Below are 17384 nucleotides of genomic sequence, written 5' to 3' on the forward strand. Positions count from 1 at the left end.
TGACTCGTTGTTGAATCGTACTACGATCACGAATTGGCGGTAGAGACAGTGGCGACTCATAGCGGTTAATTTAGAAGTAAAGCACAATTAACAGCCTATCTGCTGCCATCTAACGGTGTTGTGAGAAGATCAGTTATACTTAATGGTTTGAGTCACGGCTAATTTGTACCTCTCGACTAAGTCGGTTCGAGTCTTGACTAAAAATTAATATAAAAAAAATTTAAAGAAAAAAATTCTTTGAACAAATTGCTCGAACACGAGTCATATTTTTAAAAATAGATTTACTATATCAAAATAAATTACTTATATTGCGTTACTTACATTATGGTTTTTATATGTATTACAATTACATATGAAGGAATATATCTATTGAAACTTAACACACACAAATTTGAGATTTTTATTATTTATTTTATAAAACATTTATAAAACATTCCGACTTGTAAAGACTGATTCTGTATTTGAGATGTTAGGCCTGGAACCAACACTCGAGATTTCCTGATGTTTAGGCAAGGGAAAGATTGATTATAGGGGAACAACATCTAAGGTCTTAGAACGAAACGATCAGAAGGATCTTTTGGAAGGGATACTCAAGAGTTGGCTTGACCCATATTTTAAAAGTAAACAATATATTGTTATTCGAATTTCAGTCAATACATTGAAGTTTAGCTAATTATTATAATATTGTAGTAATACCCAGATAGAAATGCGTAATAATCATGTTTCATCACAATGTGACTTCATACTATGACTCTAATTTGATACTTTTTTAAAGATCATTACGTGATCTCATGACATGAGCACCAGATGCACACAAATGATGTACAAATTATGTTGCAAATTCTTGACATGATGTTGATTATTATTATTAAATAAGATATTTTTGTGACACCATAACGTCTACATTCTGAGGCGCATATGAGCTCAGAATGAACACATTTTTCTATCTGGGTATTTTGTAATTACAATAGTAATTACAATAGTCTATGTATTTTAAAAAATGATAAAATAAAACATAAAGAAAAAAAATTGATTAATTATTTTTTCCATCACCTTTCTTTTTTTTCTATTACTACTAATAATAGTAGTAATTTATTTTTTTCATTGTCATTATTTACAATTTTTTTTACTTACTCTTCAAACTTATAGACGAACATTTTCTTTACCCATTAATAAGGAAAATATTATTTCCATTGAAATATCAAATTATAGGTCAGATTTAATATTAGGCTATAAAAGTCATTTTTCATAAGATTTCGATTACTATTCTCCCAGTCAACACATAATATGTTTGCTTCTTCCCTAAAAAAAACATAAAACGTTTTCTCACAGAGTTTTAACGCAACTATATCTAAAAGACGCGATCCTAATATAACTTATATTTATATATTGTATTTATTTCTTTTTCAATTGTTTGAATTGATATTTTATATTTATATGTGCTTAAGAAATTAAAATTAAGGAAGCTAAAATTTTCGAATTTTGTTATGCTAGGTATATTTATATATGTCTATTTATTACATTTATTATATTATATATTATTATATTTATTTTATTATATATTATTATATTTATTATATGTCTTTTACATAATTTTTTCTTATAAGGTAGATAGCGATGTTTAAAATTCAGGAAATTTTTCAGCACGCATCGCTTCCATATTAAACATTAATATGGAATTAAATTATCATGCCTCACGAATTAAATTATCATGCCTAAACTTTAAATGCGATAGTTCTTATTAACCTAACGTAAGAAATAATGTTTCTAAAATATTTGGATGAGAGCAGCTACGGCGCCCTAGATTCTTAACGTATTCACGGTCATGCGCAGAAATTATAGTAGTCTCGATTGTCGGATAATTGTCGGAATAGTGTTGATAAAGATATATTTGGCGTGAAACGATATACTTAGAACAACAAATCGAATGAGCGGCATATCAAAGAAAATATCAGAAATAACGTAACTAGCGTGATTAATCTAATATATATGATTCACAATTCATGCAGTATTATCTTAAAAATAAATTGCGAAAAGAAATTGTTCACATTATTACAGGACCATGCAACCAGAGGCGGTCTTGGCGGCGTTCATTGCGGCAACACACTCACGCACACTGTCAGATACTCATAGATCTATCTAAACGACAGTTTACTGTTTAATCGAACTTTACTTATTAATTGTTGCTTCATTTATTATTAAAAAAAGACTCAAGTTTTTATAAAAAAGTTTTGCTATCAAAATAGTGGGTGCAAATTAATTTACATGCTGTATACACACACAATAAAATTTAAACTTATTCTTCAATTAATTGACTCGACTTTTACTTTTATCTAGTACTTACTCAGTGAGTTTAGAATACTTGTAAACTTTTTCCCTTTCCAGTAGTTCTTGTGACATCTTACAACAGCACCTCATTGCTGTCTCAGCGGTAATTGTATTGAATTGTCCCATATAACAATATGATATCGCCAGCCAATACAGCCACTGATACCTTTTAAATAACCAATATAATCTGCGCATCGGTTGTTTCTCGAAAAGTGCAGATATTTCTAGAGATTTAAAATCTTCTAATTTGTCTAATGTTTCTTTACTTTTCAGGTAAAACCACATCAGCTTCAGCTCATATTTCTTATAGGGACAATCATTTTTATATATTGGCTCAAAGTGTGGTGTTTTATATGCTTCATCCTTCAGTGATAAATTTGAGAAAAGTATGTGTACGTCAATTACATATAGAAATTCCGGTGGGGTCTCAATCTCACCAGAAGGTAGAGGCAAGTCTGAAGATGTATTTAATGCAAAATAGGTACTTTTAGGTAGGCGACTGGAATGATCTAGAGGCTGAGTTCCTAGTACTGCGATAAATTAAATATTATTAGTTATTATAATAGTTATTATTAATAACTCTTATTAGTAATAATAGGCTAATAATGGAAATATTATGTTAGGATATCTTACAGGTTCCTTCTGGTAACCACATAAGATACAATTGTGGCTTCAGAATGGGTTGTGTAATACTGGAGCAATAATGCGGACTAGTGCTGGACTGTCCGTCATCATCCAATTTATTCGGTTCAGATTTTGTTGGATTTCCTTTGTTGTTTTGTAACGTTTCTTCTCTGAGCCACGGTATTAACGATTTTGGAAAAATGAACACTAGCTGTGCTTCTAATTTCTCATAATACCTGAAAAATGTTATGTAATATGAACACACATGCCTGCACACGCCATATATTTTTCTGACTAATATTGTATCTCATACATTTTTCTTGGCGATTTCGGCAAAACAGAGAGGTAGCGGTGTCATGACATTTTAATTCGGAATTTTTCGACTCTAATTCTTTTCGATATGTATTTTCTTCTTCGTTAAGAAGTTCTCGCAGCCTGTCTTTCTTTGCTCGAAGCTGCTCGTCCTTCTTGCTTTGTTCCAGATACTTTTCACTTTTCAGATCCTTTGTATTCCAAGAGTCGTAAAGTTTGGCTACTTCACATTCACGTACAAAATACTGTGCGGCTATACGGAAGCGTTGGAACTTCAAAGTATCCTCATTGTGCTTCTGAGCTGTCAGTTGGTATTGCTTCTCTCTGTTATGTCCATGCATAATAACAGAATCGGTCTGTTGAACGAAATATATGCAATTAATAAGTGTCAAAATAATATCAGACCTTGTTTGATACATTTCAGCTATGATTATCTCACTGAAGAAAACTAAATAATTAATACGTTTAATGCCGTGACGGTTACAGGTAACCGCGATATCACGTGTCTCATTGAGTTACGTATAAAGTATATAATTATAATTACAGGATCAGTAGGAAAGTAAAAATTGAATAGACGAGATTGTTTCATTGCGAGTTAAAATATATACTTTCATAAAAAAGTATTGTTTCATATGAAATTAGACGATTTTCATCTATTTTGTCTTCTGATCAGCAAAGTACAATTGGTCGACCCTGAAGATCAATCGACCTTCGCGGCCGGTTGGCGCGATCGGCGCGGGTGAGTCGTAAACAGACGCGGAGTGAGTTTGTAGGACGATGAGAAAAGCGGGTGGCAGCGGGGGAGACGGAGAAGGAGGAGGAGGAGAAGGAAGAAGAAGAGCATCGTTGAAGGCATCCTAGAGGAAGACAAAGAGGAGGAAGAGGATCGTCTTTCTATTTTGAGCTTGCGTCTCTCGATGACGTCATGGACGAAAATATCATGCGGTTAGGGAGGTGCAGTCCGCGGGCCTGTTGCGCGGTCCAGGTCTCGATCTTTCCCGGACTCGCGCAAAAATCTTCGACCCCGTCGTGGTACATACTCTCCCCTCTCGTTGAGAGACGCGAGAAACGCGTCGGTCGGTTGACGTCGCGGACGCTAGTTTGACGCCAGATTGTTTTTCCGCGGGAATCTCGCTTGGGAAGTTCGAGTCGCGAACCGAATAATCATCCTTGGCGACGTTTCGTTGAGAAAGAGAGAAGTGGGTCGCCCGATCTCGCCCACGCGAGAGCCCCACCTTCGCGTATCGCGGTCGGTCCAGGAGTTCCTCAGTGGCGCATCGCGCACGTCCTCGGGAGGATCGTAATCGTCGGCAAGGAATTGCGTGCAGAACAGGGGCGCGAAGAATCGGTTCAAACGAACGCAAGGCGAACTAGGTGACGTCACTCTTTGTCGACACATCGGCGAAGGATACGGGGGAAAAAAAAAAGCGAAGGTGTGACCATCGTTCGGATTGTTCGTCCTCTGTAGCGAAAGAGAAAGAGGGAAGGGGAGACGCTAAGCACAAGGAAAATGCCCGGCGCCGGTGGTCAGCCGCCGCAGAGGACCACCTTTCGACCACCATGGGTCAAGGAAGGTCCAAACCCGCTGCCGATGCCCACCGCGCCCTGGACCCTCAACTCCCGTAGAGACTCTAAGCCGAAAACCGAGGAAGTTCCCGCCTTCACTCAAGTCACCTTAAAGGTGGGTGGAGTATTCCGAAGGCATGACTCGAAGTTTCGCGTTATAGTAATGGAGTGATCCGAGGGAATCCATAGAAAGGATAGGACTCTACTGTTCTCCATATTTTCCATACTTCGGATGCGACGGAAGAGACGATATATCGAATATCGTCCTATGATAGCGCCGCGCGCAAGCGATTCAATGCTCTCACGGCTCTGCGACGGCAAGTCGCAGTGACCTCATCATGTTTTTGTAAAATAATACAATATGTCCAAAGACGGAAACATTCGTTAAATATTTCGGGTTTTCATATTCCGAGGAACAATGCTTTCGCAACGATTATTGCTTGAAAAGTTTTTCATTTTCAGCTTCTGGTCTTAACTTGAACACGATAGCGTCCTATATTTTTTATTATAAGAATACCAATGCAGTTTTATTTTTTTATTTCAATTTTTTAACTATGTTAGAAATATATTGCACGCTGCGGGGCGGAGCAATTAAATAATTATGTTCTATCTTCATTAGTTTACACAACGGTAGTCAGTGAATTTAAATGATGCAGCATGTAGTGGTATTAAAATGTTACCGAACGATAATTAGCGAAATCGTGAGTGAATATTCAAATCAATCTCGATTAGCCGTACTATTTCTAATTAAGGAAAGCAATGAATTTTTTTGAATGTAACTACGTAAAATTTTTTCTTTGAATTTAAAACCGAGTAATGTATTCCGTGTCAGTTTCCATCGAAAGCATGCACAAGTAGCTTGCGCTACGCGATTTCTGTAGTCTTTTTCCATTCAAATATTAAGTTTCAAAGTCAGCAGATTTCACTACCGACCGTGATATTATTAGCCAATGTGGGCGTCTTGCAGCGAGTTAGCGCGATAAACATTTCGAATGGCACAGAGTTCGGCGCAGCCATTGCATCTAAACAGTATAATAATTCACCCAAATTGAAAAAAAAATTATTTTTTCGCGAGAAAGTGTTGTATAATTATACGCGAATTAAAACAAATGCGAATATATCGTCTAATGATGTCGATCCATCACCAATGAGAGTCGCTGAGGGTTGCTGGCAAATTATCAAAATCTGATTGTCTGAATATTTAAATCGTCGTCAAGAAACAAGAAAGAAACAAGAAATAAGAAGGCGCGAGTTTCTCTAAAAAAGTTTGTTATTGAATTACCGTTATTTTCAGTGTTGGAATTTATTTATATATCTTATCCAATCGTGGGAAGGCTTTTCAAGCGAATACTTTCAGTTTTCTGGCGATGGTTCGCGGGAGATTAATCTACGCAATTTGAGATAACATGAAAAACGTGAATCGCTCAAAATCACGATATACGCGCGCGGATTTTATGCGCCCCGGCGTCGCACGTCGGGACACCGTTCACCGTTTCACGCACGATTAGGTCATCGACAGGACAGATCGGGTCCGAGATATAATTTCAGATCGTAAAATTCTTAACTGCGACGTATATGTACGTAAAGTATGTGTTCCTACAGCAGAAAGAAAGTTAAGAAATAACGCGTTATTTGTTATTTAATATTGTTATCTTTTCCCTGATTAGAAAAATCTCCCATAGTCTCTAAAAAATTGTCAGAATTTTTTATATTTTACATTTATGGAAAATTCTGAGAAATAATATAAAAATTTGTCAGATTTTGTAAATATTTTTCAAAGTCAATGAAAATAAAATGTATTTAGAAAATTTTAGAATATACATAAATGGAAGATTCTAACAAATAACACAACACACACATACACAACAACACACATACACACACACACGGATTTTCTTATATTTACTCTCAGAGTTTTAAAAAAATATTTCGCGAAAAAATAATACAAAATATTTTATTGTTACTTAAAATATCAATATGGAAAATTTTTTTAAATGTAGATGTTCTTCATATTATTTCAAATAAAAGTTTATACAAAGAATGTTGATTTAAGTTTATACAAAGTTAATGTTTATACAAAGAATGTTGATTTAAGAATATCTATATGACAAATTATTAAAAATTTTTTATTTTTAAAATTTTGCTCTATATTTCTGTACATTTCTCATGTTATGGTAACGAATATAATCTTATTATTTTTACCGTTACTTCGCACATGTAAAATATAGCGACGGACAAATCATTAACATGTTCGCTACTGTAGTTTATTTAGAGGGCTCTCTTTATAGACTACTTCATTTTTTTTTAGGTAATTATATAAAGTAGACTTAATTTGACAATGTGAACATGAAAACAAATTTTTTGCCATAAATTATTTACAATCTCATTCATAATTAAAAAAATGCCACTGTAAAAAGATTTGAAAAATTTAATTTTTTGTTTCCTATTTTCAACGTATTACAGAATGCCTTAAGTGTATATATGTTTCAGTATAAGTATTGTTTTTCAATTATGTGAATTTTCTGCGCATATATTAATCATCATGAAGATTTCAGGAAAATTGAATAAAAATGTAGTGTTATTATCAAAATAAAGTAAAATTAGCAAAGTTTAGATTATAAGTATATATATATATATATTTTTTTTTTTATTAGTTACTTTGAAATTTTAAATATTTCAAGTTGTCTTCGAAATGTAGAACCGGAAATATCCCAGAAATACAGAGAAATAGTTTACTCGTTTCAGAATTTCCATCTATGTTTTTTCTGAAATACGTTTCAGTTTGTATAAAAAATCTGAAAAATTTTTTAAAAAATCTTAAAATGTTTATAAAAATTCCAAGAAATTATATCAAAAATTGTTAGACTTTTTCCACCGAGGTATAATATTTCTTAAGTAACAACTTGATAACAGTGATATAATTGTTGTTCTTTATTAATAATAATAACGGCAAGATAACGTACAGAATTACATTTCTCATGTCATGGTAACGAATATAATCTTATTACTTTTACAGTTACTTTGCATATGTGGAGTATAGCGACGGACAAATCATTAACATGTTCGCTACCATTTAGAAGGCTCTCTTTATAGACCACTTTGTATTTTTTTTTCTACGTAATTATATAAAGTAAACTTAGTTTGACAACGTGAACATGGAAAAAATGAGCCATTGCTCATATGTAACACTGATCTCTAGTAAAAGATCATTCAGTCTCTCATATCTATGCAACATTACTGAATGTATTAAAAAGAAAGTTTACAAAACTTCTGGAAAATATAACAGAAATTATAACAACTCGTTACTTTCTAGATAATATAACGAATTATTTTCTTAAATATATAATCGTAACAAGTCCTTTTTTCAATGCTTTTGAAGAACACGATTTAAAAATTCAGGAACACGAGTAAAAATTTTTCCAATTTTGCTCTATCCGATATTTCACTCATCGGAAAGTTATACAGGATATTGACAAACAATTCTAAAAATAAAAGTTCATATAAACATGTGTCCGAAATGGCTTAGTTTTTAAGATAGAGGGCTTTGAAAATTGCAATTTTTTTTTGTAATGATAATAACTTGGAAACTAATGAGAATAATTAAATAAAATTTGGCACATGTCTGTGCTTAAGTAAACTCTTTCTGAAAATGCCAAAAGAGTTTTTGAATGAAAACTAGAAATAAGGGTAATAAAAAAAACGTGAGGTAGTTTTAACTCTATCTTTGTGAAAAAAAGAATTCTGTTTGAATATCAAATTTTAAAAATTTAATGTTTTTAAGACAGTTTATTATTATTATTTATTATTATTATATTATTTAAAAAAATTTTCAATTTTCGAAGTCCTCTATCTAAAAAAATTAAGTCGTTTCGGGCACATATTTATATGAACTTTTGTTCTTAGAATTGTCTGAGGAACACGTACATAAATTTGTGCCATATTGTTTTTCAACACCCTGTATATACTTGATATTTTTAAAAGAAAATTCTCCTCGACTTTATATATATATATATATATATATATATATATATATTGGCAAGATTCAAGAAAAAAATTCGTTCCGCCAACTTTAAATAATTCATATTGAATTTCGAACTGAAATGTCATTTTCTTCAATTTCGATCGTTATCGAAAGTCCCATCTTTCGTAACAAAAAGCACTGTTGTAGAATTCTTCTTTAACTTTCTAGCATTTAAGGGAGATAAACATAAATTGTGACGGCTGAAAAAAATAGTTCCTTTTAGTTTTTGTTAGAAATGTTTAGCTTCTCTTTAGAATCTTTTGTGACGCTCAAAAAGCAGGTAGATAAATAAATGTTTTTACATTGATTTAGTCATCTTTTAAATTGTTGAAAAATATTTTTCTATTTGATGAAATACATTTTTATTTTGGTATAAAATGTGTCTGTAGATATAAAATAGGTTCTGCACGCTCAATCGGCTCTACACCTGGAGTCCTTAAAAGTCATCTGAAATAAAAGAATCCAACATTTTCTTAAAATATATAAGTGTAGTTTCAGAGTTAAGCGTACACAAATTTTAATATTTTAATTATTCGTAAAATAGTGTACATTTAAAAAAATGTTCGAAAATCGTCCAAAAAAAAGTATCGTTTTTTGGGGGGAAATTTCAATCGTAAAAAAATCCGTACGCTTAATTGAAACTACATTCAGATATTTTAAAAAAATCTTGGGTTTTTTTATTTCAGATGATTTTTGAGGACTCTAGGTGCAGGGCTGATGGAGCTTGCAGAGCTTACTATATATACATTTTATACCAAAATAAAAATGTATTTCATCAAATAGAAAAATATTTTTCAACAGTTTAAAAGATGACTAATTTAATGCAAAAACACTTATTTACTTACTTGCTTTATAGGCGTTATTACTTACTTGCTTTATAGGCGTCACAAAAAAATTCGCTAAAAAGAGCTATTTTTTCGATCATCAGTGTTTACCTCCCTTAAATCTTTCAAAAAATTCTCATTTTTTCACTCCCCCAGCGGAGTCACGGTTGTAAATTCTATGTTTCAATAAAGTTGTTTTTGTGCATATGATATCTATAATAAATACGACTTTCAGATACGTTCGGGCGAAATCAAGGGTATAATCGCGTTAAGAAACTGGCGGAAGACGCAGCTGGCAAGCCATTTGAAATAGAAACGCGTGTTCTTTAAATAATCGTGACCCAGAGGCGTGAGCGCGCGTACGACGAATCTCACTTTTCTTCGCATTGAAAAGTCGAAATTATAATTGATAAGCACGTGTACGGCAAGTGCTCTTCGATCGCTTCAATAAAACGACCATGAACTGCATTATGTAATTTTTCTGAAGATAATAAACATTGATGTAAAAATAGTTAATCGATTTGGCGATAATTATTAAGTCAACACGTGTGTCTCAGACAGCTATTCAAAGAATTTTGGATCAAATATTTGACAGAAACCAACTCTATGGTATACATATACATACATACATATATATATATATATATGTGTGTGTGTGTGTGTGTGTGTGTGTGTATAAGGCCGATTGAGCGTGCAGAACCTATTACAGACACATTTTATACCTAAATAAAAATGTATTTCATCAAATAGAAAAATATTTTTCAACAATTCAAAAGATGACTAACTCAATGTAAAAACATTTATCTACCTGCTTTTTGAGCGTCACGAAAGATTCTAAAGAAAAGCTAAACATTTCTAATAAAAACTAAAAGGAGCTATTTTTTTCAGCCGTCACAATTTATGTTTATCTTCCTTAAATGCTAGAAAGTTAAAAAAGAATTTCACAACAGTGCTTTTTTTGTTACGAAAGATGGAACTTTCGATAACGATCGAAATTGAAGAAAATGACATTTTAGTTCGAAATTTAATACGAATTATTTAAAGCTGGCGGAACGAATTTTTCTTTTGAATCTTGCCAAAAACATTCCTTAGGTCTCTCTCTTATTCTTTTTTATTCTTTCTATCTCACACAATTGAGACGATGACAAGTAGATAGATGACGTCCCTTCCTTCTTTTTGTTTTTTTTTTCTTGTGGCTATTTATCGTGCTAAACATCGCGACGCTTTTTCTCTATATATTTCGTGACGCAGTATGTAGAGGAAAATAAATAAAGAAAAGTAAAACACACGCGCGGAATTTATATCACGAGAATATACGATAAAAATCTGAACGGTGTTTTGAGAAAGGATACAGCCGTACTTATAAAAACATAAACTCGTTTCGTAAACGTTTTTCGTAAGCGAAGTTAAAAACGGCTGAACATCGGTGAATTAATAAATTAATGGATGTACGCTCATTTTTTTAGAAAAGCTGTCAGACTTTCATTTGTAAGTTTGGAAACGTATCCGTCTTGTCCAATGGAAAAGTCAGTTTTCCACTGAGAGAATTCTCCCGTTAGACAGGACAGATAAGTGCATAAACTCACAAATAAACAAGTGTTATTCATAAACAATAGTTATTCATCAATTAACACTTTGCAGCCTGCTAATAACTCAACACCGTCGTGCTATTATTTCAATATTACAATCTGTTAACGCTTGCGCAGCTCAGTTTAATAACGCAAAAACAAACGCAAACATCACTAAAGTCCAAATGCTTTAATTTGAACAGTTCTTTTTTATTTTTATACAATCAAGAAAATGTCGAAAAATGTGTAGTTAAGTACCACACTTTGAATACATTGAGATAGAAGAGCGATAGCTTTGAGCCGGCCGCAGACCGCAAAAGTATTGATGCGTATTTTGATATTTTCACATATAATTCATAGATGAAACGTTATTTAAAACGACTGAAGAAAGAAAATATTGAAATAAACGTTCCTGCGTTATCAATAACAATTGCCTTTCTCAGCGAGGATCATTTTTCATTTCATTTGACAGAGTGTGCCAAAACCCGCAGAGTCCGCGGCACCTTCCTCGGATGAACCACAACCACGTAAACCTGCCTTTGAAGGACAACCGCGTAAACCTTCCTCAGATGGACAACCACGTAAACTTTCCTCAGATGGACAACTGCGTAAACCTCCCTCAGATGGACAACCGCGTAAACCTCCCTCAGATGAACAACCGCGTAAACCTCCCTCAGATGGACAACCGCGTAAACCTCCCTCAGATGGACAACCGCGTAAACCTCCCTCAGATGGACAACCGCGTAAACCTCCCTCAGATGGACAACCGCGTAAACCTCCCTCAGATGGACAACCGCGTAAACCTCCCTCAGATGGACAACCGCGTAAACCTCCCTCAGATGGACAACCGCGTAAACCTCCCTCAGATGGACAACCGCGTAAACCTCCCTCAGATGGACAACCGCGTAAACCTCCCTCAGATGGACAACCGCGTAAACCTCCCTCAGATGGACAACCGCGTAAACCTCCCTCAGATGGACAACCGCGTAAACCTCCCTCAGATGGACAACCGCGTAAACCTCCCTCAGATGGACAACCGCGTAAACCTCCCTCAGATGGACAACCGCGTAAACCTCCCTCAGATGGACAACCGCGTAAACCTCCCTCAGATGGACAACCGCGTAAACCTCCCTCAGATGGACAACCGCGTAAACCTCCCTCAGATGGACAACCGCGTAAACCTCCCTCAGATGGACAACCGCGTAAACCTCCCTCAGATGGACAACCGCGTAAACCTCCCTCAGATGGACAACCGCGTAAACCTCCCTCAGATGAACAACCGCGTAAACTTTCTTCAGATGGACAACCGCGTAAACAAAGTAAAATCACGATAATACCGTCGCCACCGAAGAATGAGAAGATACCGAGCGGTCGGCCGATGTTGCGCGAGAATGGGCGGCAGGAGCCAAATTCGAGGCCACAGCTCGAACGGCAAGTTCGTATCGAGAGATCTCGATCGCGTGGTGACAGTATACCACTCTCCAAGAGTGAGAGCACTACAGGTAGGAGCAACGACGGTTTTTTCCACTCCCTCTTCCGTAATTATTACCACTCGCAACATTAAACGTTCGATACTTTCGTTCTGTGTTAACATGCGTACCCCTCAGCTCCTAATTAATCAGTGTGATAAATATGAATCACTGGATTAAAGGAGATAAATAACGCGTCGGCACTATTACAAGTTACTTGTTTTCAGCAATGACTTGGTAACGGTGTCATTAACCCTTAGTGGCCCTACATGAATATTCGAGTCCGGACGGTTTCTATTCATAGAAATTTCTCAGCACATTGAAGTGTCCCGGATATATTACGTTTTGGTTTTTTGCACAATGAAGTATAGATATTTGTTCTAGAAACTTGAAAGTATATCCGTGAATTTTTACACTTTTCGAAATTTTAAAGATATGATAAAAGAATCGGAATCGAAAGATCCATGTACCGTCACATGTGATGCCGTTTTTCACATAAGCCACTAAGAGTTAAAAAGACAAAGAAGAACTATCACAGAAAGCGCGAGACGGCTGTTTGCGTTTTTCGTTTATTGCATGATTGAATATCAAGAGAGAGTTCGTCTACACTGTAAAAACTGATGTGTTAAATTTAACACATTTCATGTGTCCCAAATTTTCCACTCTTATTTATATGTAAATTTAACACAAAACAAATGTGTTAAAAAGTAACATGCATAATATGGAAAAAATTAACATGAGAATTTAACATAAATTGTGATTCCTGACAGTATTCAAGTGTTAAATTCTTGTGTTAATTTTTTACATATTATATATGTTACTTTTTATCACATTTTTATGATTTGGGACATGAGATGTTAAATTTAATACATCAGTTTTTATAGTGTGTATATATATATAATGTGTTTGATATTTTAATTTCAAACTAAATCTCAGGTTTGACAAATAAGTGACACAATTAATCAATCAATTAACGAATAAATGTTAAGTAGTACAAGTTTCTTTTTCTCGCTAAATACTTCTTATACCGTGTCTTCTAGTACTACTGTTATATCCAATTTATTAATTCAATTTATATACACTGTTAGAAAAATTCGTATTAAATGTAATAACTGGGATGTGAAGTTTTTTTACATAGCTATGTTATAAAAAAAAAGTTATAATAAAATCAATATTATACTTAATAACACATAGTTATGAAAAATCATAATCAGGATTTATTTTTCATAATATAGCGATGCACAACTTCGATAGTATAAAGGAGAACCGATAAAGACTTCTGATAGCTCCATTGAAATCTCGATAACCGCGATACTTTGCAAGCTGAATCTTTCAGACCACGTGACCGAAACAGTCTTGTATTTATGATATATTAGAAAAATTATTCTAACATATTATAACGTGTTATAAATATTTCATAATTTAATATGGAATTTAATAAGAAAACGTGGAATATAAAATAGAAAATATTAGATTTCATAAAAAATATGAAACATGTAGCTAATTTATAACTAATAATCCTAAAGTTATAAAAATCTTTATTATTATTAATTTTAATATCAAATTTTTGAATCTACTTAGAAAAATGTTATTATTTTTAAGAACTTTTCTAATAGTGTAGAAGAATATAAAATATAAAATAAAATAGAATATTAATTATATATATTTTATGAATATTAGTTTATATATATTTTGTGTAACTTATTTACGCGCGCATCACGCGCATATGATGGCTCATGTGGCGCGTTAAGTATAAATAATCGTCGCGACAATAAGTCAAGACAAAATAAAATTATTTGTTCTATTCATTGAGTTAAACGATTTTTAATAAAACAGCTATGATTAATACTTATCCACATTGACGGACTTCACAATTTTTAACTGGACTTAACTGGACTTGCCAATGGTTTCACGTACAACTAAATATTTAACGTCTATCTTCGAGTTCTAAACACAACTAACTTCTGTTAAGGTGCCCCGACATTATCGAAGAGCTCCTCAAGAGCGAACATACCACCGCCTCCCCCACCACGACCACCACCACCACCACCTGCCAGGACAATCCTTAAGGAGCTCCCACTACTCAACGATAATCAAATGCAAAAGCTGGATATTTTGAAGTCCAGGCCCAGGAAGCGTCCTGATTGGGCCAGTATGATGAAGGAAGTGGAAAGCGGCAAGACTTTGAGGCATGTGAAGTGCAATGACAGAAGCGCACCTCTGATTGAAAGAGTGAACAAAGTCACAGCTGACCCAGCAGGTGATCGTCGCACTTTCTTCGACTTTGACGAGGAGCTTCGGCATCGAGTCCTGCGCAAGCCTAATCTCCCTCTTCTGTAAACAACAATTACCGATCAAAATTTTTTTTAGAATTATATGTTTTAGGGGAAAACTGCGCTTTTTTTGAAACTTTTCCGAGTTTCTCCTCGTCGCGAATTTTTTGTGATAATAATAGTAATGTAGCGCAATCAATTAGATCGACACGAGAGTGAGAATTTCAATTAAAACACACGTCCCTAATCGCGTGTCTCTCGTTTGTAGCGTAAATAACCAGCAGTTTCGCCGCTAGCTTACCCTGGCCCAAATCAACATCTCCCGCGCCCCCGATAAGCAAGCCCGTTTATCCATTGTTAAACTGTTGGACTAATTAAACTGTTAATTGATTACCGTCAAATTAACTGGTGTCTTCGTGTTTCTCAATAGGTTATCCCGCCCTCCCTTGTTTCCTTTATTGTGAATACCAATTTCGCGGTTAATATCTCTCTTCTTGAACATATCTCGACATGTCCGATAAGAAACGAAGAACGTTTTATTCATATGTGAATGATTGATCGCGCTTCGTCGCGATTCGTTGCGCTTATTAAGAATACGCGTGTCCATGTGAAATGTCGAGAATCAATCGATAGGATTTCCAATTTTGTGAAATACAAACTTCAAATTGCATACGATGCCGAGTGGATCCAAGCCAAATCTATCACAGTATTTTTGCCGCTTATTAATCAATAACGTTACACATCGCGGCCACTGAAAATTTAAGTTGAACGCCCAGTCATGACAACTGTCTATGATATATGACTTTAAACGCATAACAGCGTTTTAATCATTTCAAAGAACGACGCACGCGTAAGTTTTTGTCCTGATTAATTGTCTCCCTCATTAGGTAAGGCCCACTTCGTGTTCGAGTCTGAAAAGTCAAATATGCACAATCAACTGCTGAAGCAGATTCAGCAAGGAGTGAGGCTTAAAAGTGTCAAGACAAATGATCGTTCAAAGCCAGTATTGGAAGGTCTTCGGAAATTTCGACGACAGTTGACTATAGAGGAACAAATACAAAAGGCGGAAGAGACGCCCGTAGAAGATGAAATCCAGGATGAGATGGACGATATAGACGCAGTAAGGGATGATTTACAAAGCACAAAGCAAATGCTGGCGTTAGAATTGAGAAACAAGGATGCTTTGGAGCGTGACAATAAACGTTTACAGGTAAAATAGAAAGACACTTTCTAAAACACATAAATTACTTTTTTTATCACTCGTAATAATTTTAGCAATTAGAGAAGAAAAGAAAGTTTTCTAAAGTTCAACAAAATTGTATCTCTATTCTTATGCTTATTGCATTTCCTTCTTGCGTTTTTCTTACTTAAAGTTTTTTTTATTTTATTATTTTTTCAATTTAGTTACGGTGGTATTAAAATAAAGTTGCAGCCCTATGTAAAAACGGATACAAAAGAACGCATAAAAACGGAACAAAAAAGGATACAAAAAAACTGCGTGAATTCGACTGTCATATACCTGAACTCATACGTATGTGTATTTCCTTTATTCGCGTTTTCGGATGAACCTGCACCTTTATTTTGACTTCATTGTCAATATGTTAAATATTATTAAGATAAAGATACTTGGGTAAGAGTATGCAAAAGTATATGCAAAAGTAAGATTATGTAAAAGTATGTATGGACACATATGTAATCCAGTACATCCAGGATATATGTAATTCTGGACATTCTTATATTTTGGCTTTTAAATACGAATATTTAAATTTTTAACATAAAATATCTATATATATATATATATATATAATTTTTATATATATATTATTATATATGTTATATATACAGGGTGTCTCACACTCTCCTCCGGGCATTTTGTGGGGATATAGAATAAGTAAACATAAAAGTCCTATACCGTTTTGCGATATTCGCAATAATTATCAAGATATTAATTGTAGAAAATTTGTAAATGATCATGCAAAATAAAGTAACTGAGTTATAATAGCGACGACTGCCATCGTGTACTTATACTTTAGGTCAAATTGAACAAAAAAGTCTTCTACCATTTTCCAAATAATTACATAAATTTTTAATTATTAATTAAAGAAGATTATTGCACGATTTTGCGTGATAATGCACTCATCTTCTTTAATTAATAATTAAAAATCTATGTGATTATTTGCAAAATGATAAAGGACTTTTTTATTTAATTTGACCTAAAGTATAAGTACACGACGGCAGTCATCGCTATTATAACTCATTTACCATATCCTACATGATCATTCACAAATTTTCTACAATTAATATCTCGATAATTATTGCGAATATCGCAAAACGATATAGGACTTTTATGTTCACATCAACTCATTCTACGTCCCCACAAAATGCCCGGAGGAGAGTGT

The 17384-nt window shown here is 34.1% G+C and overlaps 2 protein-coding genes across 17 annotated transcripts in view; one reads left to right on the top strand and one right to left on the bottom strand.

Annotated features, from left to right (window-relative positions):
* Positions 1–832: 832 nt before the first annotated feature.
* The window catches only part of LOC116843602, a 25349-nt gene continuing 8797 nt past the window's right edge, over positions 833–17384 (bottom strand). For 6 of the 14 annotated variants that reach the window (XM_032814130.1, XM_032814129.1, XM_032814127.1 and 3 more), the window contains 4 exons: positions 3266–3620; positions 2962–3188; positions 2345–2858; positions 833–1302 (listed from right to left, as the gene is read on the bottom strand). In XM_032814130.1, the coding sequence (XP_032670021.1) occupies positions 1185–1302; positions 2345–2858; positions 2962–3188; positions 3266–3267 (861 nt within the window). In that variant the 5' untranslated portion in view covers positions 3268–3620 and the 3' untranslated portion in view covers positions 833–1184. Of the gene's footprint in view, positions 1303–1602; positions 2859–2961; positions 3189–3265; positions 3621–14604; positions 15047–15379; positions 15617–15644; positions 15897–17384 lie in introns of those variants that run through there. The other 8 variants (XM_032814132.1, XM_032814133.1, XM_032814126.1 and 5 more) reach the window with 7 other exon arrangements.
* Positions 4258–17384, top strand: part of LOC116843601 (ABC transporter F family member 4) — an 18153-nt gene continuing 5026 nt past the window's right edge. Inside the window, exons 1-4 of one of the 3 annotated variants that reach the window (XM_032814123.1) lie at positions 4258–4945; positions 11716–12745; positions 14685–14972; positions 15873–16105. In XM_032814123.1, coding sequence (XP_032670014.1) covers positions 4775–4945; positions 11716–12745; positions 14685–14972; positions 15873–16105 — 1722 coding nt within the window. In that variant the 5' untranslated portion in view covers positions 4258–4774. Of the gene's footprint in view, positions 4946–11715; positions 12746–14684; positions 14973–15872; positions 16196–17384 lie in introns of all 3 variants that reach the window. The other 2 variants (XM_032814121.1, XM_032814122.1) reach the window with 2 other exon arrangements.

The sequence above is a fragment of the Odontomachus brunneus genome, unplaced genomic scaffold, assembly GCF_010583005.1.
Source record: "Odontomachus brunneus isolate Ranch 3 - 2012 unplaced genomic scaffold, Obru_v1 Obru_scaffold_034, whole genome shotgun sequence".
Classification (NCBI taxonomy): Eukaryota; Metazoa; Arthropoda; class Insecta; order Hymenoptera; family Formicidae; genus Odontomachus; species Odontomachus brunneus.